The sequence below is a fragment of the Vicugna pacos genome, chromosome 9 (genome assembly GCF_048564905.1).
Source record: "Vicugna pacos chromosome 9, VicPac4, whole genome shotgun sequence".
Taxonomy (NCBI): Eukaryota; Metazoa; Chordata; class Mammalia; order Artiodactyla; family Camelidae; genus Vicugna; species Vicugna pacos.
The window spans coordinates 11,014,991-11,042,973 of record NC_132995.1 but is presented as its reverse complement, the minus strand read 5'-3'; the positions used below and the strand labels follow the sequence as shown (position 1 = coordinate 11,042,973).

The following is a 27,983-nucleotide window of genomic DNA, read 5'->3' as shown; positions in this document are numbered from 1 at the left end:
AGAGAGAGCCCAGAGGGACAGCGCCCAGAGCTGGGACAGAGAGACACACAGCTTCCCTGCCTCCCTGGCTCAGGATCAGGGGCCCCTTCCCACTCCTCAGCCTCCCTCCAGGGCCCCTTTAAGACAGAGCTGGTCTTCTTTTCTCCACTTTAACCCCTTGAAGTCCAGGTGGCCCCTTGGGCTCCGGCCGGTGGTGGGCGGAGGCAGGGGGGGAGCCAGGGGCGGGGAAAGGGTTGCCCGAAGTCTGGGAGGGAGAGAAGAAGGCAAAGGAGGCAGGGGAGCAGGGAAGGCGGCCGCTGAGCAGAGCCGGCAAGGGGCCCCCCTGCCGTGCCAGGCGGGCAGTGCCAAATCCAGGGAGCCCGGGGTTGGGGGGAGGGCCGAGGGCCGGGGACAACCCGGCCCTGCCCCCTCCCCCGCGGGGTGCCCAGCAACTTCTGAGGAAAGTTTGGCATTGATTGCTCGGTGCCCCGAGGATGGGCAGGGTCCTGCTGGCCTGGTGCTGGGCGCTGTGCTACTGGGGGTGTGTGGCCCCCAAGGGTGAGTGATGGGGGACCCTGTGGGGCAGGACCACCGGTGGAAGGGCTGGGACAGGAAGGAGAGGAGGGGGATGGATGGCAGGTGTTTTGGGAGGGGGTGGTGAGTCCTGGGCTGGCTCAAGGAGTTTCCTTGGGACACAGAGACAAGCCCAGAGGGGCCAGGAAAGAAAAAGGGACAGGAGAGAGGAACAGAAGGACAAGAAACAGAAACTAGGAGAGTCAGAGACGGGAAGAGATGGACACGGAGAGGCAGACAGACAGGAGAAGCTGAGGGCAAGGGTAGGGGCTGGACTTGAGTTGGGGGCCTTGGAGAGAGGGGCTGAGCTGGGGGCTGCCCGGAAAGGAACCTTCTGGAAAGGAGCCCTAAGTCAGGCAGAGGGATAGGGAGGACTCCGGAGCCCTAGGGGAAAACCCTGGCCACTGTCACCCCCCCACCCTCCGTTCCCCCTCGCTGCTGGTCTGTGTGTGCTCCGCCTCTGGGGCTGGGGGCTTTGGCTCTGCCTCCAACCCTGCCATCTCTGTGGGTCTCCATTTCTCTCTCTCCCTCCCCCTGTCTCTGTCTTTCTCTCTCCCCACTCTCTAGGGGTCTCTGTCAGTGTCTCTGCCTGTGTGTCTCTGTTTCTCTGCCTCTCTCTGTTTTCCTCTGCGTGTCTCTCCCCACTTTTTCCCGTCTGGGCGGGAAGTGGGGGGGGTCTCCATCTCTCATTCTTTGTCTCTCCAGGTCTCTGTTCCTTTCTGTCTGCCTTTCTCTGGTTTCTCTCTCTGTCTCTCCTTTCCTGTTTCTCTCTCCACTCCCTCTCATCCCTTTTTGTTCCCCACCATCCACCAGCCTGATCTGTCAAGTCTCTAGAGACCCTGGGGGAGGACAGGGGTGGGGAGCAGTCCGGCCGGGCAGTCAGGGCGTGGGAGGCTGCCAGGCCCCGGGGCCTCCTTCCCAACGGACGGACGGCGAAGGATGGAGGCCGGACCCGGTCCCCTGGGAAGGCTCCCATCCTCTCCTCAAAGCCTCCACCCTCCACCCCCAACTGAGGTCACTCTACAACTATGTGGGCCTAAGGGCCTGGCGGGGTCCTGGCAGCCGTGGGCAGGCGGGAGAGGTGGAACTGAGGCGTCGGAGGGAAGCCCGGGTTCCTAAGCTAACTCTTCCCCACCTCCCTGCAGGTGCGCAGGCGGAGGTGCACCCCTTTGTGGGGAGTCCGGGGAACATCACTGGTGCCCGAGGACTCATGGGGGCCCTTCGGTGTGAGCTCCAGGTTCAGGGGGAGCCCCCCGAGGTGACCTGGCTTCGGGATGGACAGGTTCTGGAGCTGGCTGACAGCACCCAGACCCAGGTGCCCCTGGGCGAAGACGGGCAGGATGACTGGAAAGTAGTCAGCCAACTCAGGTGCCCAGCCTCCCCCACCAGCCACGACCCACATCTCTTCTGACCCCCCGCCCCCCACCTCCATCACATGGCGGGGTCAAAAGTCACTTGCAGGAGCCCAAACTGGGTTGGACCCCAGCGTGGCCATCCCGTGGCTTTGAGCCTGTGATGTAACCCCGGCTTTCACTTTCCTCTTCTGTAAAATGAGTTAATAACACTTCCCACCACTTAGCTCTTATGAGTTTCCAGTCCAGACCCCTCCCTTTTTCAGTTCTGATGACCCTCTCCCTGTGTCCAGCTCTGACCCTGAACCTCTCCGGCCCTCCTCTTGCCCCCTCAGAATCTCATCCCTGCAGCTCTCGGACGCGGGATGGTACCAGTGTTCCGTGGTCCTGGAAGGAAAGACCTTCGTGTCCCAGCCTGGCTACGTTGGGCTGGAGGGTGAGCCCTGGCCTCAAAGGTTGTGGGAAGGCAAGAACCCTGAGGGGTCAGAGGGTGCTGGAGGATTCAGGGTGTCCACCGGGGGCACGCAGTCGAGGAATGTCAGTGATCTTGGGGGGGGGAGTCAGGCAGCTGGAGAGTCTATAAATTATTGGGGCAGGCCTGGGTGGGATTGTATGTTAGAGGGGAAAAGATATCTTGACGGTTGTCAGATGTCCCGGGGTCAGACGTGATTGGGGCAGGACATCTGGGGATCAGATAAGGGATCAGAGGCACAATTTAAGCTTCTCCCCTGCTCCTGGGGGGCCCGCTTTTCTCACTGGTAAAGTAGAATAAGGAGTAAGACATTCCAGCAAAGAGACATGAGAGGCTCAGGTGTCCTGAGGGTTAGATGTTGGAGTGGGAATCAGACATCGGGACCCTGTGCGCTGGGGCTAGATGTGTCCCGAGGGTCAGACAGAGGCATCAAAGACCCTACAGCCTACAACTTCCCAGTGGTGAGTCAGACTCCTGGGGGGCTCAGAGGGACTCCAACCTCCATCACCGCCCCTGCCCCCAGGCCTGCCTTACTTCCTGGAGGAGCCTGAGGACAGGACTGTGGTCGCCAATACTCCCTTCAGCCTGAGCTGCCGGGCCCAGGGGCCCCCAGAGCCCGTGGACCTGCTCTGGCTCCAGGATGCTGTCCCGCTGTCCCCAGGTGTGGACCACAGCCCCCAGCACACGCTCCGTGTTCCAGGTGAGTGCGGGGACATGGCCGGCTCAGTGCAGAGGACCAGACTGGATGGAAGGGTCTGCTCATCCCTCTGTCCTTGTCTGTCTGTCTCTCTCTGTCTCTGAGTCTTTCTGTTTTTTCCTGTCTCTGAGTATCTCTGTCTCTGCACCTCTGTCCCGTCTCTCTCATTTCTCTCTGCCTGCTTTCTCTGTCTCTTTCTGTCTCTCTCTTCTCTATCTCTCTGTTTTTCTGTGTGTGTGTGTGGGGGGGGTCTGTCTCCCTGTCCCTCTGTCTCTCTGCTTTTTCTCCTTCCACTCACCCCAGCCTCTCTGAATAGAATTCTTTGTCCTGGGTTTCCTCTGAGCTGCTCTGTGGCCAAGTGTGTGTGGGCCTGATGCCCCTTTGTCAGCCCTTGACCCCAGGCTGGGCAACGGAACCAACTGTGCCTTCCTGTCCTCCACCTCCTTACAGAGGTGACCCAGGATGGAGAGAGACAGGACGGGGAGGTCTGAGTGACAGGAGAAACCCTCCCAACCTCAGTGGGCTCATCCCCTTCCGCACCACATAGATGGGGCAGGACCTGGCTTGGGGTCACTCAGCAGTCAGAGGCAGAGTTGGGGGACCCTGGGCACAGGGGCTTCCCCTCACTGAGGAAAGAGAGACAGAGGAACACAGATCGGGGAGGCTGAGTCAGTCAGAGGCAAGAGGCTAGACATTGGAGGCATCAGCTTCCAGCATCCCCAACCTGCTGCCCCCATCTGCTGGCACCCGGAGGGGACTCCTGACTGAGGGTCTCATAGGGTGGAAGGAGGTGCCCACATTCCCAGCATTCTGGGGGCCCTGAGTATGCAAGGAAGCAGTGGTGACCATGCCGGCCTCCAGAGCGGTGACTCAGGCCCACGGCTCTGGGACCTGAGTCAGCCTGGCAGGACCCTGGAGGGGGAAGGAGATGGTTCCCCCACCCATCCCAGGAAGAGGGAGAAATGGGGGGAGGCACAGGTGTGGAGGGTCTGTGTCTGTATTAGCCCGTGGCAGAGCCGTCAGGCGGGGTCTTTGTGTGGGTCTCAGTGTAGGGGGGCGGGATGGGAGGGTCTGGGTGTGTCTCTGGATCTGTGTCTCAGTGGTTCTGTCAGCATCAACCCCTTTGTATGAGGGTGTGCCTTAGTGAGGGCCAGCTTGTGTGTGTGTATGGGTGTGTGTGTGAGAGAGAGAGAGAGAGAGAGAGTAGGTACGTTTCTGTCGGCTTGGGTGTGTTTGGGTCTTTATGATATGTTTCTGTAAGTTTCTCAGGGGCTGTCAGTGTGTGTGTGTGTGTGCGCGTGTGTGAGATCCACAGGAGGCAGTAACAAAACCCTCGTCTGTCTGGTCTCCTGGTGTATCAGCCCCGCCCCAATTGCCTCTTGGTGGAGAACCTGGGGGTTTGGGGTGCTTACTAGCCAGTGTATAGGTGTGTGTCTGTGCTGCGTATGGACATGTGGCAGTGTCTCCACCTTGTGTGCCTGCAGCAGCCCAGTGTGTCTATGCAAGTGTGTGTTTCTGTATCAATCTGCATCTTGAAGAATGTGTCTGAAGCAACCTGAGTGTGTCCAGCTGTGTTCTGAAGGTTTCGCTGTGTTCGTGTGGAGCAAGTCAACATCAACCTTATTTGTTTGTGTCCTGATGTGTATCTGTTCCTCCACTTCAAACCCCAGCGTACGTCCGTTGCTTGGTGGGTGTATCTCAATCTGCAGGGAAGTTTGTGTTTGTCAGCTTCAGCCTAGGTTTATACCGTGTTGCTAGGTGTTTGTAGCCAATGTGTGCTCCTTTGTGTGTTTATGTTAGTGTATGTGTGTGTCTGTGTGTGTGCGTGTCACTGTCAGCCCCGTGTGTGTACATGTAAGACAGTGAGTGTGTAATGTGTCAATGCGTGTTTGCCACAGCATCAGTCCTGTGTGTAGCTTTAGTGAGTGCTGCCCTATTTTAGTTTGGGGCCAGTAACGGCCTCTGTGTGTCGTGTTGATTCACTGTGCGTGTGGAGGAATTCATTGTGGGTGCTGTGTCAAGGAATTTCGTCCGTTTGTGTCTGCCCCTCCAGGATCTGACTCAGGGCGTGTCCCTTCTCTCCTTCCATCCAGTCCATTCCCTCGGAAAAAGCAAAATGCGCTCAGGGGTGGGGGAGGGCGGAGCAGGGTGCAGAGGGGGAGAGGGACGGGACATCTGGAAAGCACATCTGGAGTGGGCGGCTTGGGTCATGGAGGGAGAGCCCCGCCGAGGGAAGGGGTCCCAGGCCCCTTCCTAGGTGTCCGTCCTCCCCCCCCCCCCCGCAAGGTGCACGCCGCTGGGGCCAGGGAAGGGGGATCCCGGCCCGGCCGGAAGTGCCAGAGCGGGAGGGGGCGCCCCGTGACTCACGCGGGGGCAGGAATGCTGCGGTCGGAACGGGACCGGGACCGGCTCCAGAACCCCCTCCCGCCCCAGGGCTCCTCCGGCGGCGGGCAGCGCCAGCTCCGCGCGGTGACCCTGCCGGGCCCCCACGTGCCAGGTGGCTGGACGGGACCCAGCCCCCCCTACCCCGGACAGCCGCCCCCGGGCTGGCCTGTCCCTCCCCGGGGCCGCGGGGGCTGCGGCCGGGCACCTGACCTTGGCTGGGAACTGCCGCCCGGGCAGCAGAGCCCAGGAGCTCCCCGGCCCACCCCCTTCCGGCCTCGGCCGGCCGCCTTGCCCTCCTTCCACTCCCTCTGCTGACGGAGAAAAGGAAACTTTGTGTCTGCGGGTAGCCGGGTGGCCGGGGGTGGTAGGAACACAGCACCCGCGCAAAACAAACGCAGGAGACACACACACAAGGGGACAGCATCCACAGGCACTTGGGGCCGCAAACACACCCGCACAGGAACACGGACAGACGGACGCAGATCTGCAGTCCACATGCAGACTAAAGCCTCGGTCTTTCCTACACCCTGGCACACAGATGTTGTGTGTACGTGCCTGTTTCTGTGTGTGACTGTGTGTGTTGTATAGCTCTCTGTGTTGTGTATCTGTGTGTGTCTGCATCTCTTATGTTTTTCTCTTGTACCTGCCTTTGCGTGCATGTATGTGTGTCTGTCTGTGTCCCCGCCACCACCACACTGGGGTGGGGAGGCAGTCCACCCCCAGACACTCAAAAACAGTTACTCAAGACCCATACACGAACTCACCTACCCATAGAATGACACGTTCACGTTCCTACATACACACCAATAAACTCTCATAAGTACACTCATGTGTCCACACAAATTCATCCACTCATGCTACAAACGTTTATGGAGCACCTACTGTGTACCAGGCCATTTCCGGCCCCGAGGGGGATACAGCAGGGAACAAAACGGACAGAAACCGATGCCCTGGGAGCTGACATGCTGGTGGAGTTGACACACAGAGGATGAGGGCCACAAGACTCTCTCAAGTACACTGTGGTGAGAGGAGTACATAGGGAAGAGGCTGGAGATGGAGGGGAGGTTCCCATTTCCACCAAGGTGGTCAGGGGCAGAGTGATTGGAACAAATTGGAGTAACAGATGTGAGGGAGGGCGGGAGGAAGCCACGTGGACATCTGTGAGTGTGCTGTTCCAAGCAGAGGGAATAGAAGTGCAAAGTTCCCGAGGTGGAAAGTGTGTTTGGTGTTTGGTACGTTCCAGAGACACCAGGGGGCCAGTGGGGCTGGAGTGAATGAGTTAGAGAGTGAAGGGGAGAGGCGTTGGGAGCAGCTGAGCTTATAAATGAACAGACACCTCGACATCCACCCCACATGAGGGCCTGTTTCTTAAGTGTGTGTCTGTTACGTGTATATGCCTCTTTGTGTGTCTCTGTGGCTCAGAGTGATTGTGTCTGGGTTTGTACGTGTATGTGAGTGTGTATGTCTGCGTATGTGTCTGTCTGAGTATGTGGGTTTCTGTGTGTCTGTGTGTACAACTGTGTGTTGGTGCTGGTGTGGGTCTGGTGTGTCTATGTATATGTGTGTGTTTGAGCATGTATGTGTTTCTCTGCATGTGTGTGTGCCTGTGTGTGTCTGTGTATGCGATTCTGAGTGTGAGTGTGTGTCTATGGATGTGTGTCTCTCTCTGGGCTGTTAGCTGGCCTTGTGTTTGGGGACGGAGGCCTGTGTTCCCAATGCCCTGCCTCTCCTTCTCACACTCTCCCTTCAAGGCGGTGCCCATGGGGCTGGACTGACCTGTCGGGGAAGCGCGGTAGGGGGTTGCCCAGCATGGCACGGGAACCGCTCCTGCCCTCTCTGACACTGGGCCCCTCCCTTATGCCTCCCAGGCCTGAACAAGACTGCTTCTTTCTCTTGTGAAGCCCATAATGCCAAAGGGGTCACCACATCCCGAACGGCCACCATCACAGGTGACAGAAGAGGGAGCTGGGGAGCTGGGTGTCTGAGGTTGTGGGGTTTGGGTCAAAGGTCAGAGCAAGGGTAGAGGGCAGAGTGGGGAGCTTTGGGCAAAAGCCCCCCAGGGTCAGTCTCTCCCCTCATCTGTTCCACAGTGCTCCCCCAGCGGCCCCGCGACCTCCATCTGCTTGCCAGCCAGCCGACAGAGCTGGAGGTGGCTTGGACCCCAGGCCTGAGTGGCATCTACCCCCTCACCCACTGCACCCTGCAGGTGAGACCTCAGACTTTCCTTGCCTGGATCTCAGCCCTCTTTCCATTCACAGCCACAAGCCCCATCCTCTCCCTGGGAAACCGGCCCCTCCCAGCCATTCGTATGTTGAGAGGCAGTGGAGCCTCCAGTTAAGCCAGATGTCCTGGATTCAAATCCTAGCTCTGCCAGCTGCTGGCTGCAAGAGCTTGGGCAGGTGACTTAACCTCCTTGAGTCTCAGTTCTCTCATCTATAAAATGGGCATAATGGTAGTACCTACCTGGTAGCCTGGCTGTGGGAATTCAATGAGTGAATGCAATGAGTATCCGTGACTTAGGACACATGTAATAGACTTAGCTGCTTTCATTTTTTTTTAGTGTTAATGATATTGACTCTAGCTGGAATGGGAACCATGAGAGAGCAGGGCCCCGAGCCATCTCTGTCTTCACTGGGTACCCACAGCCCTGGGCTTCTCCGTCCCAGCCCTGAAGCACCCTGGGTTGTCTCTGTCTGGGAGTGAGTCTGTCTCCCCACTGGACTGTGAGCTCTAGGAGGGCAGGTGGCTGGGCTGGTTCAGCCACCACTGGGTCCCCATTATGGCCCAGCCCAAGGCCAGACATTGAGGAGGGAATGTTTGCTGGAAGAACACCTGACAGTTTGAGATGGACTGGACCCAGCCTTCGACACTGAAGTTGCTCCTAGTCTCAAGTAAGAAAAACCAACCCCCACAGATCTCTGAATACAAAGTCCAGTTCTGGCCTGAAGTTTTCTGAGGTTTGAGAGTTTAAATGAGGACGGGACAGGGCCTGTGAAGGAGATGACAGTAACTAATAATGACCAACTCTGAGTGCCAGCTGTGTGCTAGGCCTCATGTTACAGCTTCGCACACACCCCCTCAAGTGTTTGTGAAATAGGGTCTGTGGATACGCCCATTTTCTGGATGAAGAAACGAAGACTCAGAGTAATTAAATGGCTTGCCCAAGGTCACAGCCAGGAAATGGCAGAGATGGGATTCGAACCCCTGTATCACGAAACCCAAAGGCCCCCCCTACCTCCTTAAAGACTGTTTAGAGCCAGTGCTTGATGAAACAGGAGCCCTGGCCTGGAGACAACTCATTCACTTGTCATTTTAACCCCAGAAACCAGCATCTGTTAATCTTCCCATTTTCAAGGTAAGGAACTGAGGCCCAGAGAGAGGGAAGTGACCAGCCCTCCTCAATGGCTAAAAAGGACAAAACCTATTCAATTCCAGAGGCTGGGCTGATATGGGGAGACCTCAAATGCCGGGTCAGACTCCAGCTGTACCCCTCAACCCACATCCATCCAGTGTCTGTCAGAAAGCAGAAGTGTGTCCTCTTCCCTCTCTGGGTCTCACTTCCTGCTGTGCATGGGCTTGGGGCTAAGGGTTCAAATGAGAGGGTTACAGCCATCCTATGGAAAAGAGAAAAGAGAAGTGGGAGTGGGCAGGGGGCGGCTGACTGTCTGCACTCATGTCCCCTCTTTCCTGGCAGAGGTTCCCCTTCCTGTCTGTCGCTGTGGGTCAGAGAGCAGGCTTGGAGACAGCCTCCCCCAGCCTCCTACCAACCATCTGCTCATCACCTCCCCAGGTCTTGTGGTGGTGTCATCTCCCCACGTGGGGGCTGTGTGACTTTGGGCAAGCTGCTGAACCTCTCTGTGCCTCTGTTTTCTCATCTGCAAAATGGGACTAGAAAAAAGAAATTGACCCCATAGGGTGGTGATAAAAAGTCAATGAGATCATCCAGGAATGTGCTTGGCAAGCTGCTTGGTACACAGTTGGCCCTCAAATGTCAGCTGTTGACAGGATGTGCCCACCTGTTTACGTGCATTGTGTCATTAAACCTCACAGTTTGATAGGTAAGGACTCTTGGAAGACCGTTTTCCAGAGATGACAACTGAGACTCAGGGAGGTTAAGACACTCAATCTGGTCACACAGCAAACAATATCCAAGCCAAGACTTGGACCCGAGGAATCTGGCTTCAGAGTCTTAAGCAGTAAACTCCTTCCTAACACACTGTGCCGTGTGGTTGGGTCTCCTGGGTGTTCCCCAGGGTGAAGGCAGCAATCCTGAGCTGTGTGGCTGTATGTTGGGGGACTGTGACGGATTTGCGGTTCTGTGGGGAAGGGCTGTACAGACGTCTTCCTCCACTGTGGCCCCTGCCATCCTGATGGTGCCAGTCCTGGGGATGAGGTGGGTGTACCAGCCTGTGCCACTGTGCAGGGTGTGCCAAGTTTGACACTCGTTGCCAGACAAGCTCGCACATACGAAGTAGTTAATGACAAACACTCAATGGGCATAGGCACTTCTACAGTCTTACGAGCATCAGTCTACGTAACCCTGCGAAGTAGGGTAACACTGTTGTCATCCCATTTTACAGATGAGAAAACTGAAGCACAGAACTAGGGAGTAGTAGAGGTTGGTTTTGAAGTCCAGATCCAATATCTGTGCTTTTCAGCACTAAGCTGCATTGTCTCTCTGGAGAGAAGTGTTGTTACTATTGCTGATGTCCTTATACGGACATTCTTTTCATCAGTAGGGCAAAGGTTTTGAAGACAGGATGGGGTTCAAGTCCCAGCTTCATCAGTGGCAAGCTGGTGTCCTTGAGCGAGCAATTCCATCTCTCCAAGCCTCAGTGTCCTCATCTGTGTAACAGGGATAAACACAGCACATACTTACAATGCACAGCTGAGGTGAGGGTCAAGTGAGTTCAGATTTGTAAAAGGTTTTTCTTTTCTTTTTTGATTAATATGTAACGTAAATAATGTGCATAATTTTTGATGCACACCTAGATTGTTTAACCAACGTGACCAGCCTTCAAATCAAGACGCAGGCACTTCCTAGCTCCCTGGGAGGCTCCGTCAGCCCCTAGAGATGCTCACTCTTCTGACTTCTATTGTGGGACATTGCTTTTGCCTGTGGTCGAATGTCATTGTCATTATTGTTGATGCTGATCGCCTGCCATGCACTGTGCAACTGTCCTACATTTAATCTTTAAGCAGCCCTGGAGGGCATTTGCTCCTCTAAGCTCCCATTTTCCAGATGAGGAAACTGAGGCTCGGAGAGAGAATGTCTTGTCAGAGGTGCCTTTTGCGAGTGATGACAGAGCCACATCGTGCAGCTGGGTGGTCTCCTTGCTTTGCAAATGCAGGTGCCTATGTTGCACTAACCTGGATTTGTGTCACGCACACACACACAGACACACACCCTGGCAAAGTTGTGTCATTATACCAGGTTCATCACCATCGAGAGTTGTGTGACCACCTCTAGTGACTGCCACCGTGTTCTCGTGCCCCCTCCCTCTCCCCAGGCTGTGCTGTCAGACGATGGGGTGGGCACCTGGCTGGGAGAGCCAGACCCCCCTGAGGAACCCCTCACCTTACAAGCATCCGTTCCCCCTCACCAACTTCGGCTGGGAAGCCTTCATCCTCACACCCCTTATCACATCCGGGTGGCGTGTGTCAGTAGCCAGGGCCCCTCACCCTGGACCCACTGGCTTCCCGTGGAGACACCAGAGGGAGGTAAGAAGGGACTGGTGGTGGGGAGGCGTTGCTCACCGCCCTGCCGAACTTTGCTTCCATCAGTATCACTCCCGGCATCTCCTCTCACCCATTTACCCAACGTGGCTTAGATCGCCTTCCCATCCAATCCCCAACTCCTCAGTAGGGCCCACTGGCACCTCTCCCAGACCTCCTCCCTGTGCAGCTGCTCATGGGAGGCCTGCACGAGTGGCCCACGTGTGTGCCCTTCGTACCCTGCTCCCACTTCCTGGGAACAGGGGATTGGGGTCAGGAAGAGGTGGGGATGCCAGCTTCCCCTCTCGCCTGTCCTCCAGTGCCCCTGGGCCCTCCCGAGAACGTCAGCGCCATGCGGAATGGGAGCCAAGCCCTCGTGCGTTGGCAGGAGCCAAGGGCGCCCCTGCAGGGCACCCTGTTAGGGTACCGACTGGCCTATCGAGGCCAGGACACCCCTGAGGTGGGTGCTGCTGGCTGGGTTGGGGCAGAGCGGCTGTGGAGGAGGGAGATGGGAGGAGAAGACAGGGCAGACTCAGACAGTTGTGCAGGTTGGGCGCGATCACACTGTGCCCAGGAGAGCACATTCTGGGGAGGTTAAACGGGTCCAGGAGAGGGTTATAAGTCATTGTACAGAGTGTTTCAATAGCCTTACACATTTACTATGACGATTTTACCACAGATAATTGTATAGCATCTTGAGGAAGGGGTGCCTCTTCCTAATTTGCACAAAAGTACTGTCTGAACGAAAGCTAGCGAACGGGACCCCTGCGGGGGAGAAATGGGGTGAGAGAGAGGGTTGGGAGTGAGAAGAGGGTGGAGCGATGAGGGTGAAAAGTTGAGAATTCCATTCTTCAACAAAAGTACTGTGTTCCACGGGCTATGCTCAGACCGAGGGCGTGGCAGTGAGTAAGACAAGGTGCCGGGCCCGGTGGAGCTGGTACTTCAGTGTGCGTGGGGATGGAGAGTGGAGATGAAAGGACCAGCCGCGGGGGGAGAGACAAAGAGTAGGAAGCGGTAGAGGATGAGAGGCTGGAGGTGAGGAGACGGCTGTGAGAAAGACGGGGAGTTGAGGCTGAGGGTGCAGCTTAAGAGTTAGGGGCCTGGGGCTCTACTCTCATGCCCCGTCTGGATGTCCTAGGTGCTAATGGACATAGGGCTAAAGCGAGAGGTGACCCTGGAGCTGCGGGGGGACGGGGCTGTGCCCAACCTGACGGTGTGTGTGGCAGCCTACACCGCTGCTGGGGACGGACCCTGGAGCCTCCCTGTGCCCCTGGAGCCCTGGCGCCCAGGTAACTCCAAAGCTGTGCTCAGCCCCCTTCAGCCTACCCACAGGGACTTTGTCTCTCTCAGATGCCCGTGACTTGCTCCCTGGACCTTTCAGTGTTACCCAAGTCTACGCTTTGTTCCTACGTGGAACCTTACCGAGAGCTTCACTCCCTCACCCGTGTCTCACCAGTCTTGCCCTCTCTGAGCTTGTCCTCCCCCTGTCCTTTCTCCTCACAGGACAAGGACAGCCAGTCCACCAGCTGGGTAAGGGCTTTTGCACCCCCTCTTCTCCCTTCCTTCCCTCAGTGCTCAGGGAGAACCCCATCACCACACGTACTCTTTGTACATCCCTTTCATATTTCTCAGACTCATCACTCTAATCCTCTACTTCTTGGGTTTGTGTGGCCTTTGATGGAGGAGTCTGGAATGGCCCAGTGCATTGTAGGTACTCAGTGAATGGTGGATGGATGGATGGATAAATGGATGAGTAGATGGGTGGATGAATGAATAAGTGGGTGGGTGGATGGATGGATAAATGGACAGACAGATGAGTTAGCCCCTCACATCTATCCTTCTCAAATATTTCTCCAACAATTCTCAAACATTCCTCCTACACCCATTGTACCCTCCTGTTTCTAGTACAGCCCAGCTCTTGTAATTCAACCTTCTATCCTGAGATATTCCTTCCATGCCTCCCTGCATTTCTGTGCATATTCTTTCTACACTGATCCCACCTTCCTTTCACATTTATCCCATTATAACCCTTCTTCCTCACACATGCCTCCCAAACCCATTGCACACCCACACTGCTCATTCACAAACTCTGTAGACTTTTTACACACTCACCATACATCCCACATTGCAAAGCACTGAGAAACTTTCAGTCCACACTATCCCACATTTTGCAACTCTCCTTGCACACTCGCCTGACACTCCTTACACGTTATCCCCCTGCCCCAGCCAATTCTAACCCAAGCCCGCTTTCTGCACACGCCCACACCAAACCCCTGGTGCACTCAGCACATACCAATCCTCCATTCCTTACACTCCCACTTCCACCTTTTTGCACACCCTTTCCACTCATCCCTTATGCCTCATTTTCCCTTCCCACATCTTTTACATGCTCATTGCACACTCCTCTCACACTGAAATTACATCCTTACAAATCAGTGCTTCCTCTTGTATCTAGTACCCTTTGAATACCCACATACCCTAAATTTTTCCAACACCCATCCAACACTCTGTGCACACTTCTTTGCACGCCATGCCCTTTTGCACGTTTATTTCACTCTCATCCCTCACTTTGTGAAGACCCTTCATAGTCATCACACGTGCCTCAAAAATATAACCTGGCCGTTTGTCCCTTGAGCCTCACACTCCTTGCATGCTTACTGCACATGCTTCCTGCCCGCATCCTCTGTGCGTGCACCCTCTCCCTACTCATCTGTCTTCCACACCCAAGTCCGCCTTCCTTGCACAGTCATCACGCATATCACGCACCCTTATACCACTTAAGATTTACTCACAACCATTTCACTCTCATCCAGCCTTCCTTGCAAATTCGTAGCCCATCCTGCACACGTCTCTCACTCCCATCCCACACTCCTCCCACACTCATCACACACTCCCCGGGTACCCAGCCACTCTTAACTCACTGCACTCATCCAACAAGTTTCACGCTTCTCCTTTAATGTACACTCACGTCCCATCCATTGCCTGCCCTGTGCAGCCCAGCCCAGTCTCCCCAAAGATGGGACTGTAGCCATTACATGCCTCATCAAATACACCCACATCTACCTCCCTGCGACATCACCCTCTTGGGGGCCAGGGAGCTGGAACCAAGACCTCAACCTTGACCTGTCCCACTACCCCCCCGACAGTGAGTGAACCCCCAGCCCCTGCCTTCTCGTGGCCCTGGTGGTATGTACTGCTGGGAGCACTTGTGGCCACTGCCTGTGTCCTCATCTTGGCCATGTTCCTCGTCCACCGGCGGAAGAAGGAGACCCGCTATGGGTGAGCTGGGACCGCGTGGGTAGGGAGGCCAGCGTGGGCTGGGATGGAGAGGCTGGCAGTAGGGAGACCATGAGGAGGCTGGTGCAGGAGGAAAGCTTACCAAGAATCAGAACGAGGGCAGGGGTCTGGGGAGTGAATGGAAGGCAGAAGGTAGCAGTGCAAGACAGGCTCAGCAGACAGCGGAGGAGAGGGCAAGCAGGCCTGCGGTTTGAGATGGTGCTCGCTTTCACTGCTGGTGGAAGGAGGGCATTCCACATCATTCTGCCCTGCCCTCACCTCCTCTCTGTTCCCCGCTAGAGAGGTGTTTGAACCAACAGTGGAAAGGGGCGAGCTGGTGGTCAGGTACCGTGTTCGCAAGTCCTACAGTCGTCGGACCACTGAAGCCACCTGTAAGTGAACTTCATGCCTCCATGCTTTGGTTTGGGATAAGAAGTATAGAGATTTGGGCCTGCTGGGCTGGTGCAGATGCAGGACCCAAAAGTTTCTGAAGGCCTTGGAATACTAGGGTGTTAGAACCAACCACAGACCCTAAGAGCAAGAGAATTGTGGAACCACACACAATCTTAGAGAATCTTAGACACAGTAAATCTTAGAAAGACCAAAACTCAGAGCCATAGGATCTTAGAACAGTGCAATGATGCTGATGATAAAGATGATGATGATGACTATAAAGAAGACGACAATGAGCTGTGTAGGTGCTAATGATGACAGCCAACCCTAGCACTTCCCAAGTGACAGGTGCTATTCTGAGTGCGCCACACATGTCACTTAATCTTCACAACCACCCAATGAGGCAGGCATGTTATCCATCCCACTTCATGTGTAAGGAAGTTGTGGCACAGGGTGGTTAAGCAACTTGCTCAAGGCCACACAGCTTGTAACTTGGAAAGTGGGGATTCAAATCCAGGCAGTTTCCCTTTCAGGTCCATCCTCTTAACCGCTTCTTGGAATTATAGAATGTTAGAGAAGCAGAAGATCTTGGCTGAAGAATTATAGGCTCAGTGCTGTAGACCCTTAGGATCTTGAAAGTCATAGAATCTTAGCACCACAGACTCTCAGTTAGAGGATTATTGTGTTCTGGAGGATCCTAGCTAAGGAGGGACCTCAGAGGCCACCCAGTCAAATCTCTTCATCTCTCCAGTTGGGAAAACAAATCCAGAAAGAAAAGGGATAGAGATCTCGTCCTAGCTCACAATGAGAAGACTGCCAGGGCCCCAGGGAGATATGAGAAGGGGCTGGGAAAGCCATTTATCGACAAGGGGAAGGAAGCGGAAGTGAGGAGGTCACAGCGATCGAACAGAGTAACACGCAGAAGCAGTTCTCAAAGTGTGATCCGAGTCCCCGGGGGTCCCCGAGGGTCCCCGAGACCTTAGCAGGGGGTCCAGGAGGTCAAAACTATTTTCATAATAATTCCAAGATGTTATTTGCCCTTTTGTACTCTCATTCTCTCACACGCACTCCGTGGAGTTTTCCAGAGGCTTCCTAATGTGTGATGATGTCATCAGTCTGTTGGTGGATGGAACATGGGCTTGTATCTGGGAAACCTATCCATTTTCATTTTTTTAAATTTCCAGTTTATTACTAATTTATTTTTGTGGAGGGGATAATTAGGTTTAATTCTTAACTTACTTATTTTTAATGGAGGTGCTGGGTTTTGAACCCAGGACCTTGTGCATGCTAAGCATGCCCTCTACCACTGAGCTATATCCTTCCCTACTTCTAAAGGAGTATACCTAGTATGTATAAAGATGCTATTTTAAAAAAATTTTTTTTAAACTTTGGGAGGGGGAAGGTAATTAGGTTTTTGTTTACTTATTTATTGAACCCAGGACCTCATGCATGCTAGGCATGTACTCTACCACTGAGCTATCCCCTCCCTGCTAGTTTTTTTTTTTTTAATAGAATTTCTGATCGTGTAGGTAAAAGGACCTGGAGATGCCGGGGATCGAACCCGGGGCCTCATACATGCGAAGCATGCACTCTACCACTGAGCTACATCCCCGTCCTCCGTTTTTGTTTTGAGTAGAGCAAATGTTGGTGTATGTATAACCCACAGAAAAGAAAGCTCTTTTCAGCCTTCAGTAATTTTAAGAATGTAAAAGGATCCTGAGGCCAATAAATTGAAGTATTGCTACACAGGGCTGAAAATGAATAAATACAACTACACACAACAACTCCATGATGATGGTCTCACAGACGTTGTGTTGAGTGAAAGAAGCCAGACACAGAAGAGAACATGTTATGTGTTCCATGTTTATAACATGCCCAAACCGAGAAGACTAACCTGTGGGAAGAGAAGTCAGGAAGGTGGCCGCCTCTGAGATAGCAGGTCATGGTCTGTTCTTGACCTGGGTGCTAGTTACACTGTTGGTTTGTGAAAATCCACTGAGCTGCTCACTTAGGATTTTCGCAGGTTATTCTTCACTAAAAAGTTAAGAAATATTTTGAACAACTGGTGCAGCAGGACCCTAACCAATCAGGGTGCCCACTGGTGCGAGATTACATGCCAGGCTCTAACCCTCCTGTTACTGCTCAGGGGGAAGACTCAGGGGGTCCAGGGGAGGAGCTAGGGTGGGGGGTAGGGGGTGCTTAGGGCCATAGCTTATTTTGAATGAATGCAGAAGTATTTTAGTATTTTAACAATGGGTATACTGGCATACCTTGGAGATATGGTGACTTTGTTCCAGACCACCACGATAAAGCAAATAATGCCATAAAGCTGATCACGCACATTTTTGGGTTTCCCAGTGTATATGAAAATTATGTTTACACTGTATTTCAGTCTACTAAGTGTGCAATAGCATTATCTCTTTAAAAACAGGGGTGGGAGAGTATAGCTCAAGTGGTAGAGCACATGCCTAGCATGCATGAGGTCCTGGGTTCAATCCCCAGTACCTCCTCCAAAAATAAATAAATAAACCAAATACTCCCCCCTAAAAATTAATTAATTAATTAATTAAAAAACAACGTTATAGCTTAATTTTTTTGAACGGACTTAAGAGTCTGTTTTATCTATTTATATATATATATTTTATTTTTAGGGGGGAGGTAAGTAGGTTTATTTGTTTATTTACTTTTAATGGAGGTACTGGGGATTGGACCCAGGATCTCATGCGTGCTAAGCATGCGCTCTACCACTTGAGCGACCTCCCCCATAACTTAGTTTAAAAATGCTTTCTTTCTTAAAAAAAAAAAACATGCTAACCACCATATGAGCCAATTGTCACCGTAACATCAAAGATCGCTGATCACAGATTACCATAACAAATATAAAAATAATGAAAAGGTTTGAAATATTGGGAGAATTATCCAAATGTGACACAGAGACACAAAGTGAGCAAATGCTGTTGGAAAAATGGGCACCCATAGACTGGCTCAACACAAGGTTGCTGCAAACCTTCAATGCATAAAAAACATTTCTACAAAGTTCAATAAAGCAAAGTGCAATAAGGTGAGGCATGCCTATATCCCCATCAGCGAGTGTCACCCGAATGTCAGCCCTGTTTCCTGCCTCTGTCTACCCTGCCCCACCCCCACCCCCATCCTCACGCAGTGAACAGCCTGGGCATCAGTGAGGAACTGAAGGAGAAGCTGCGGGATGTGATGGTGGACCGGCATAAGGTGGCCCTGGGGAAAACCCTGGGGGAAGGTGAGTACCCCCAGCACACACGCACACCCACACACATCTCCCCAGACCGTGAAGCCCTTCCCACCCACCCCCAACCACAGGAAATGCAGTCCCCACGGGCCCCCCTGAAGTCACCATCTTTCTCTGGCCCCCCTCCAGGAGAGTTTGGAGCTGTGATGGAGGGCCAGCTCAACCAAGACGACTCCATCCTCAAGGTGGCTGTGAAGACGATGAAGAGTGAGTCTGTCTATGCACGCACATGGGATCCCTGTCCCCTAACCTCACACCCCTTCCCTATGCCCCTCAGGAGACAGAAGAACAGAAAAAGTACTAGCAAATGCATCCTACCACAGAGCCTCAGTGCTTCCAGACAGGAAATGGAGTCCATGCCAGGTCCTTCAACAGAAGGAACTTGATATGGGGAGATTACTACAAAGGTGTAGGGAAAGCACAGCAGGGTGCAGAGAAACAACCCAGAGATTAGCAGCAGTATGTCCCTCCCACCCCTGGGCCTGAGCGCAGAGGGAGGAAATGGTGTCAGCAGAGCCCCCTGCCAGGGCCCCTTGGTGGGATTTAGGAATCACAGGGGCTGCTGTGTGGGAACTTGAAACACAAAGGAGACACAGTCACTACCAAGGCAATACTGGAAGCAGAAAGAGAGAGTGAAAGGCCCTGGCCTCTTCCCTCCTCTCATCCACCTGCCAGTCCCCATCGTGCTTCCCATTGGCAAACTCCATTAAGAAACCTTGAGGAAAGGGAGCCTGGGAAATGTAGTTTTCAGGGGCCAGCCCCCTATGATACATAGCAGAGCAGGGAAAGGTTCAGAATGAGGCCCACCTGGCTTCACCGTTTACTAGCTGTGTGATTTCAGGTAAGTGACTATCCCTCTCTGAGCCTCCCATTTCTTAAAGCTCGAAAAGAAGATCCTAACGTCCCTACTTCCTGCGGTGTTGTGAGGCAAAGCACTTAATGCTGGTGGTGGCACAGAGTACACACAATTAATATGGACTGCAACCATATTATTTACATCACCAGAGAGGGTGAGAGCTAGTCCAGAGTCACACAGCACAGGAAGTCCAGGGCCACATCCTTTCCACGCAGGGAAGAAGCTTAGAGGGTCAGGCTGGAGGTAAGGGAGGAATGGTCCTTTCGGAATTGCAGGGGCTAAAAGTTTGGGTTATGGAATCATCACTCATTTATTCATTCATTATCGAGTGCCTCCTGCGTACCAAGTTATGTTCCCGGCCTGGGTTTGAATCCCAGCTGTGCGGCACTGGGCAAGTCACTGACTCTAAGAGCCAGTATCCCCAGCTGTAAAACGGAGACATTCATATGGATCCCCAGGGCTGTTGGGAGAGTGCTGGGAACTCACACGGACCCTGGAGCCAGTCGGCCTGGGTTTGAACTCTGCCTATTCCTCTTGCAAGCTGTGTGTGCCTGTAAGCAGTTTCCTTAAACATTCTCTGCCTTGGTTTCCCCATCTTTAAAATGGGGGAAATAATAGAACCACCTCAGAGGATTAGATGAGTGAATATATGTAAAGTGCTAAGTACAGAACCTGGTACTTACTGATCATGCTTGATGAAGAAGATGGTGATGCTGAGGAGGATGACGATGAAGAGGAGGAAGAGGGAAGGAGTCCTCCCTCCCCTCCCCTCCTCCTCATTCACCTTCCTTTCTTCCCCAAGTTGCCATCTGCACGAGGTCGGAGCTGGAGGATTTCCTGAGTGAAGCTGTCTGCATGAAGGAATTCGACCACCCCAATGTCATGAGACTCATCGGTGAGGGAGGGGCTGACTTAAGGGGTCTACAGGCCCCGTGGAGGCCACACCACAGGGGAGACCCCTCCCTCTGGCCCTGGGAAGATGAAACCTCCAGGCTTCCTTTCTCCCCATTCCCTGAGAGTCAGCAAGCTCCCCCCTTCTTCTCTCCCTCAGCTTGGAATGTGACCTCTGACCTTCCCCAGAAATAGCTGAGGTCCCCAGGAGGGCTCGAGAAACATCCCTGGGAACAGTGCTGGAAATGGTTTCTCTGAAGCGTGGTCCTTGCCACCAGTGCCCCCGCTCCCCAACAGTCTGGAGGCCTGCTTTGAGCGGGAGGGAAGGACAGAGGTGGGAGAGGGGATGGCTTCCCCTTCCTTCCGCTCAACCCTGGTGACGGGGCTGCCTGGGGGGACTCAGGCGTCTGCTTCCAGGGTTCCGAAAGGGAGGGCTTCCCGGCACCTGTGGTCATCTTACCTTTCATGAAACACGGAGACCTACACAGTTTCCTTCTCTACTCCCGGCTTGGGGACCAGCCAGTGGTGAGGACATTTGATTGTCTGGCCCACAAGTTAACAAACAATAAACAAGTTAACAAATCAGTAAGTGAGATAATGTAAGTGCTAGGAAGGAAATAAAGAAGCACGAGTGACAGGAAGGCCATGCAGTTAGTTTGGGTGGACAGGGAAGGTCTCCCGGAGGAGGGGACCTTGAAGAAGGAGTCAGCTGGTGGGAGGCGGGGAGATCTGGGAGGAAGCAGTCCTGGCAGAGGGCACAGCGTGGGCAGAGGCTCAGAGATGGGCACAAGCATGGCTTGTTTTAAGACTGGAAAGTGAGCTCCCGGTTGGAGCATATGTTGAGGGTAAGAACTGTAGGAGATCAAGACAGAGAGGAAGGCAGGAGGTGATGGTGACATGATGCTGTGTGGGAAAGAGTTTGAATTTCATTCTCGGAGCCACGGGAAACCATTGCTGGGCAGAGCTAGGCTCACATGGGAAGGGAGGGAGGTAGAGGGGAGGGATGGATCTCGGGGCCTCTGCTGACCTCATCTCCCTCCTGCCCTGGCCCCCCAGTTCCTGCCCACTCAGATGCTGGTGAAGTTCATGGCAGACATCGCCAGTGGCATGGAGTATCTGAGTACCAAGAGGTTTATCCACCGGGACCTGGCGGCCAGGAACTGCATGTGAGTGTCCAGCCTTCCAGAAATCCCTCTCCTTCAGGGAGCCCCCTCCCTCCTTCCCAGGATGGAAGAGGGGACCAGGCACACCGGCCCCTCTGGCAGGTCAGAAATCAGGAGTGGTCAGCGAGGAGGCTGGGGAAGGCTTTCTGGAGGAGGTGGGCCCTGAACTGAGATCCTGAAGGAGTATTGGGATGTGAAGAGAAGAGGCCAGAGGGCAGGCTTAGTGGGTAGCGTGAGATGAGCAGAAGGGCAGAGGTGACGATGAGGCTGGTGACATTTGGGCCTCATCTTTGCCCTCCTCCATGCTTAGTGACTCACTTGGGGCTACCTTTGGGGAGGGGCCACATCGAATAAGGAGACCAGACCCCCTGCCAGTGGACAAGCAGAAATTAGGCCAGAACCAGGGCTAATGTGAGGGTGTGTGTTTGTGTGTGTGTACATAGGCTTAGAATAATGGTCTCATTACAATGCTCGACTCAGAAATTGGAGCTAGAGAATCTTCTATAAGATGTGCAAATGTTCACAACTCTTGGGAATATGGAAATTTCTTTATTCCTCTCCCCTTTTTATTTTGAAAAATTCCAGATCTATAGAAAAGTAGAAAGACTTATGCAACCAACACCCATACACCCTCCTCCTTGAGATTCTGCGAAGTTTCTCCTTCTCCTTCTCTCTCACCCCTCAACCATTTGAATCCAAATTGCCAAAAGGCTAACTAACACTCCACCCCTAAATCTTCAATAGGTATCTCCTAAAATAAGGACTAGATCACAATTCTGTTATCACACCTAAGAAGATTAACAATCATTCTGTAACGTAACCTACTATCCAATCCATATTCAAATTCCTCCAGCTGTCCTCCAGAATACCTTTTAGGGCTATTTTTTTCCCTTGAACCAGGATCTGTGCAAGTTTCCCATATTGCATTTGCTTGTTATACCCTTTTGGTCTCTTTTAACCCAGAACAGCCTCCTCCAGTGCCATCTGTGTATATTTTTGTGGCATATTTTTTTGGAAGAGATCAGGCTGGTTGTCTAGTAGAATGTCCCCTATCTAAGATCTGTGTGTTTCCTCTTGGTTGCATTTGCCTTGTTCCTCTGTTTCCTGTATTTCTTGTTAACTGGAAGGTAGGTCTAAAGGCATGAACAATCTCAGTCAAAATGGAAGTTCTTTTATTTCTGTAACTTGGGCTGACCCTAGTCAAGTCCCCAGTGTAACAATGACATCGAGAATCAGAGTGGACAGTCTACTGTCCCGCCTGTGCCATGCTTTCTGTTAAGTTGTTAAAATACTAAAATACTCCCTTACCAGCTGGCAACTGGCCACTACCCCGAGCTTCCCACATTCTCCGTAGACACCAGCTTAGATGCCTGAGCGTAACCCATCTCCATTCCCTGCCGCGATCCTTCAGACCCCCCGCCCCGATCTCCAGGGCCCAGCATGTTAGGGGCCTCCACGGTCTGTTCTGGTTGGTCATTGCCCAAGTCCACCACTTTGGCTAGAAATCATCAATTCTTAAAAAGATAGAATCCCAGAAACTCAAATGCAAGAATCAGGGAGGCTTCTATTTATATAAAGCACAAAAACAAGCACAAGTAATCTATGCTTTTGGAAGTGGAGATCTTGGTCACCCGGGAAGGGTAATTTCAGGAAGGAAGGACTGGGAACCTTTCTTTCTCATTTTAAAAAAATCAATGTCTAGTTTATGTACACTAAAGTACACACATCTTATGTGTGCAGTTCAGTGAATGTTTACGTGTCTATAGAACAACCACCACTAGATCAATATAGAGAACATTTCTAGGCCCCGGCAGGCTCTCTCCTGCCTGTTCCAGCTGCTGCCCGCAAGGGGTGACCACTGTTCTGGACTTCTGTCACCATCAACTTATGTCACCTGATTTTAAATGTCATATACATGGAATCATGCAATTTTCACTCTGTTGTATCTGGCTTCTGTTGCTCAGCATGATGTTTTTGAGATTAGTCCATGTACGTATCAGTATATCGTTGTATGTATCAGGAGTTATTTTTCTTTGCTGTGTAGTATTCCATTTTACACATCATCATTATTATTTTTTTTTTTTCAAGGCTGTTCTGTTTCTTTATCTGGGTGCTGGTTATGTGGGTGTGCATGTGGAAATTCAGTAAGCTGGTCACTTAAGATTTGTGCATGTTTCTGTATAAATATAGTATACTTCAAAGAAACATTTTTTTAAAAACAATAGAGTCAAGCCCAAGGAGCCTGGGAAGGACCTTAGAATCTGGCAAAAAGCCAGAGCTGGGAGGGCCCATAGCAGCCCCCTTCCCACCCACGTTTTGCAGTTCACTCCTAGTCTGGGCCAAGGCCAGAGACAGATCCCCATCCCCAAGCAGGACAGCCAGGGCAGGAGATGGAGAGTGAGGGTGGGCTTCCTGGTGGAGGGGGCTGGCGCCATGACCCTGTTCCTCTTCCCGACCTGGGCAGGCTGAACGAGAACATGTCAGTGTGTGTGGCAGACTTTGGGCTCTCCAAGAAGATCTATAACGGAGACTACTACCGCCAGGGACGCATCGCCAAGATGCCAGTCAAATGGATCGCCATCGAGAGCCTGGCTGACCGTGTGTATACCAGCAAGAGTGACGTGGTACGTGCCCCCCTGGTAGGAGAAGGGAGCAGTGAGAGAGCATGGCCTAATCACCTCACATTGCACCAGGGCTCATGGGGACGTGAGGGCTTCCCTGTGCAGGGGCCCGTCCACATGGACCACATGTGGCGGGCATCTGTGAATGGTGGTGTGGACACACTGGGGGTATGGGGTTATGTACTGGCCCATGTGTGCGTGGTGACAGGTTGGTGATACATGGGACGTGTGGACAGTTTAGGTTAGGAGAACCAGTGGTAAATACGTATCCATGTGTATAATCAGGGTGTAGAGCCAGCCATGAGACCATGTGTCCACGAGTGTGTAAATGTGTGCATGTGTGAGCATCTCTGTGTGCATACAAGTTGTCTCTATGAGTGTTTACCTGTACCAAAGTATTTCTGTGAATAGCTGTGATGCACGCACAAAGCTCACTGTGTTCACATAAGTGCGGGTGTGCCCATGAACCTGTGTGTTGGGCGGGGGTGTCTTTGTGCAGGAGACACCCTCTAATTCTCTCCCCTCCGCCCCCGACAGTGGTCCTTTGGGGTGACGATGTGGGAGATTGCCACACGGGGCCAAACCCCATATCCAGGAGTGGAGAACAGTGAGATTTACGACTACCTGCGCCAGGGAAACCGCCTGAAGCAGCCCGTGGATTGTCTCGATGGACTGTGAGGACCCTGAGGACACCCTCCCTGCCAATCCTAGATTTCACTCTAAAACCCTGAGCTCCCCACATGGCCCCAGCATATCCAGAACCCTCGAAAACCTGCACAGAATCCCTCAGACTGTTGAGGAACCCCCTGCCCCCTCACCAATGCTCTGCAGGAACATTCTAGCCCATGAAGTACGAATTAGCAAAAGGTGCCCTTTCCTCCTTTGCTTTGTGTGTGGAGTGCAGGCTGGATCCGCCCCCACAGCCAGGCATCCACGTGCAGGAAATAACTACACGATCTCAGCGGTGGCCCTGCCTCTGAGACCCCCACTCCTGAAGAATTCTAATTCCTCCCACACTCTCGAGCACCCGCACTTCCCCCATGTGCTCTTCCACATCCAGGAGCCTCTGCAAAACCCTTATAATGAGCTTCTCCAAACTCTCAGGTCTCCTCTGCGATGTTCTCAGGATCCTTTCCGATGGTGCTTATCAAACTTTGCTGTTTCATGAAACACACACACTTTGGGGGTAAAGAGAAACTGTCACTTGGGTCAGGAAGGGACGGCCTGGGGCTTCCAACTCCCCAGGTCCTCCTTGGGAGCTCCAAGAGCTGAGGGGAGTAAGAATAGCTCACATTTCTGTAGAATTTACTAGAAGGCACTGTTTTAGGTGCTTCATGTGAATTAACTCATCTGGTCCTCACCCCAGCAGTATGAGGTAGGTTGGCCCCATTATTATTCCCATATGCTGATGATGTAACTGAGGCCCACATAAAGGGCAAATCGTTTGCCAAAGGCTGCATAGCTTATGTATTAGTTATCTGCACCCCAAAATCCAGTAGCTTAAAACAACAAGCATTTATTACCTCACACGGTTTCTGAAGGTCAGGAATCTAGGAACAGCTTAAAAGGGTGATTCTGGATCAGGGTTTCTAATGAAGTTACAGTCATGATATCAGCTGTGGCTGCAGCCATCCAAAGGTGGGGACTGGAAGATGGAGTTCAAGGTGGCTCACTCCCGTAGCTGTAAGCAGGAGGCCTCGGTTCCTTGCCACGTGGAGCCCTCCATAGTGCTGCTTGAGTTTCCTCCTGACATGGTGGCCGGCCTCCCCTAGATGAGCATTCCAAAAGATACAGCCAGGAGGAAGTCACAATAGCTTTTACAGCCTAGTCTCAGATGTCACACACACCATCGTTGCTGCCAAGTCAGAATCCAGTGACCAAATCCAGCCCACACTAGGGAGGGAAATTAGGCTCCATCTTTTGAAGAGAGGAATGTCAAGGAATTCAAGCATGTATTTTTTAAATTTAATGAATTATTTATTTTATTTTGTTTTTTATTGACGTGTAGTTAACTTACAATGTTAGTTTCAGGTATACAACAAAGTGATTTGGTTATACACCTGCATACATTTTTTTTTTCAGACTCTTTTCCATTATATGTTATTACAAGGAATGGAATATAGTTCCCTGTGTTGAGCACATATTTTAAACCAACACAGTTTGCAAAGCTTTGATGCCAGAGTCTGTTCTGGGGAGCCACACTGGGAAGCTCCGCCCTAGCAAACCCTCACAAGAACATCCCCCTTTATCTAGAGAGGTTTCCCAAGACTCTTTCCAGCTCCTGAGTCTGTTCCAGGAGCCCCCTCAGAAATTCTTGAGAATCCCCAAATCCCCATAGATGCTCACAAACTGCTACAGTTCCCTACACTTCCATGAAATGCCCCCAGTCCCCTGAGGGTCCTAAAGTGCCCCCAAACTCCCAGAATGTTTCCCTTCTGAGCCCCTGCTCAGTCTCCCACCCCTCATTCTGCTGCCTTAGGTATGCCCTGATGGCCCGGTGCTGGGAGCTAAACCCTCGGGACCGGCCGAGTTTTGCAGAGCTGCGGGAAGATCTGGAGAACACGCTGAAGGCCCTGCCCCCGGCCCAGGAGCCTGATGAAATCCTCTATGTCAACATGGATGAAGGTGGGGGTCATCCTGAACCACCTGGAGCTGCTGGAGGAGCTGACCCCCCAACTCAGCCTGACCCGAAGGATTCCTGCAGCTGCCTCACCTCAGCGGAGGTCCATCCTGCCGGACGCTATGTCCTCTGCCCTTCTACAGCCCCCGGCCCCACCCTGCCTGCTGACAGGAGCTCCCCAGCAACCCCAGGGCAGGAGGATGGCGCCTGAGACAGCCTTCCACCTGGGACTCCCTCTCAGGACCCAAGCTAGGCACTGCCACTGGGGGACCCCCCCCCCCACTTCCCCACTCCAAGCCTTACCCCCGACCGCAACCCTCTCTTCCTGCCTATTCCACTTCCATCCCAGACAGATCCTCTCCCTTTTCCGTACCTTAGTGTCCCCATGTGTAAAAAGGAAGGGGTTGGGTTGCAATCCCTAAGCTCCTCCCCCAGGTCTAACATTCCAAGATGCTAGACTGTAAGGTTTAAAGAGTCTAGATTCAGAGGTTCTACGTTTCAAAGATGAGTCTTTGATTCTAAGGACCTGAAATTCCAAAGTCTTTAATTCTGAAGTGCTAAGGTTCTAGACATGGAAGTTCTAAAGCCTATATTCTGAGGCTCTGAGATTCTATGGCTCTAGATGTTTCTGGTTCTAAGATTCTTGATAAAGCCTGCAAGATTTTAGGTTCTAAAATGCTAAGATTCTAATTCTAGGATCTAAGGCTCTATGATTCTAGATTTCGTTTTTCTGGAGTTCTGAGTCTTTAGGGTGTAAGATTCTAGATTCGACAATTCTAAAAATTCTATAATTCTAGACACGGAGGTTCTAAGGACTAATGCTCTCAAATTTGATGTTGTAAGCCTCTTCGAGTATAAATCCTCTGGCTATTAAGACTCTAGACCATGAGGCTTCAAGATTTGATTTTCTCAAATTCTAAGATTCTAATGATGGCCAATTATAGGTTCTAAGGCTTTATGATCCTCGAAACTCTTGTTATGAGGTTCTGGATCCTAAATGTCTAAGATTCTAGAATCTGTAATTCAAAGGTTCTAAGAATCTAAAGATGAAGGTACTAAGGTCTAAAATTCTAAGATGTGATGTTTTAAGACTTAGTCTAAGAACCTAGAGTCTCTGTGTCTAAGATTCCAGATCATATGCTTCAAGATTCTAGACTATTAAACTCTAAAATTCTAATGTTGTTCTGTTCTGTGTTTCAAGGCACTGTAGATTCTATTGATCCATGATTCTGATCCTCGGCATCTACAGTGTAAGACTCTACAGTTGGTTGTGACTAAACAGATGTCAACGTTCTAATCATTTCTAATTTTGGACACCTTTAAGTTCTATGTTGCATCCTACCTTTCTAGGATTTTAGTTTTGGGTCCAAGAATTCACAATTCTAAATCTTAAAAGTCTGGGTGCTGTAGTTCTAAGATTCACACGTTATAAGTTCTACAGGTCTCCAGGTCTAGAATTCCAAGGCACGTTATTCCAAGGTTCTAACCTTACAATATTCTTTGGTGTGACCTTTCCCCTCTTAGCCACCTCTGCTTCCTCCTCCCGCACGTAGGGGTGTGCCCCCTGAAGCATGTGCAATGCATTAAGGATGCCTCCTTTCCCCAGAGGACAATCCTTTGGGGCCATGCTGCCCCTCTGAGCCAGTCTCTCATGCCCCCTATATGAGTGTGGACTCTGGCACCTCCAAAGGGGCTCAGATTACATAAAACTTTGTAACCGTG

The 27,983-nt window shown here is 52.2% G+C and overlaps 1 protein-coding gene and 1 non-coding gene across 4 annotated transcripts; one reads left to right on the top strand and one right to left on the bottom strand.

Moving 5' to 3' along the window:
- Window positions 1-243: 243 nt before the first annotated feature.
- Window positions 244-27,983, top strand: AXL (AXL receptor tyrosine kinase). Of its 3 annotated transcripts, none has more exons than XM_015248460.3 (20): window positions 244-537; window positions 1,698-1,920; window positions 2,240-2,340; window positions 2,900-3,076; window positions 7,327-7,407; window positions 7,549-7,664; window positions 10,969-11,179; window positions 11,494-11,633; window positions 12,312-12,462; window positions 12,677-12,703; window positions 14,320-14,452; window positions 14,750-14,841; window positions 18,006-18,101; window positions 18,240-18,317; window positions 19,769-19,861; window positions 20,261-20,382; window positions 20,914-21,023; window positions 23,485-23,644; window positions 24,179-24,315; window positions 26,121-27,983. In XM_015248460.3, exons 1-20 carry the CDS (start codon window positions 474-476, stop codon window positions 26,470-26,472), a joined length of 2,664 nt encoding a protein of 887 aa, XP_015103946.3. In that variant the 5' UTR covers window positions 244-473; the 3' UTR covers window positions 26,473-27,983. The 3 variants fall into 3 exon arrangements, with proteins under 3 accessions (XP_015103946.3, XP_031537676.2, XP_072823109.1); XM_072967008.1 differs by lacking the exon at window positions 244-537 and adding an exon at window positions 1,453-1,566 and having other exon boundaries at window positions 26,121-27,438; XM_031681816.2 differs by lacking the exon at window positions 12,677-12,703.
- Window positions 16,383-16,454, bottom strand: TRNAA-CGC (transfer RNA alanine (anticodon CGC)). The gene has a single exon. It is a non-coding gene; the product is annotated as a tRNA-Ala (tRNA).

Excerpts from the sequence above, each read along its gene's own strand:
- AXL (XM_015248460.3), top strand. The coding sequence starts at position 474 with ATGGGCAGGGTCCTGCTGGCCTGGTGCTGGGCGCTGTGCTACTGGGGG. Across the intron at positions 12,463-12,676 it reads CCTGGAGCCCTGGCGCCCAG|GACAAGGACAGCCAGTCCAC; the intron begins GTAACTCCAAAG and ends TTCTCCTCACAG. Across the intron at positions 21,024-23,484 it reads CTGGCGGCCAGGAACTGCAT|GCTGAACGAGAACATGTCAG; the intron begins GTGAGTGTCCAG and ends CGACCTGGGCAG.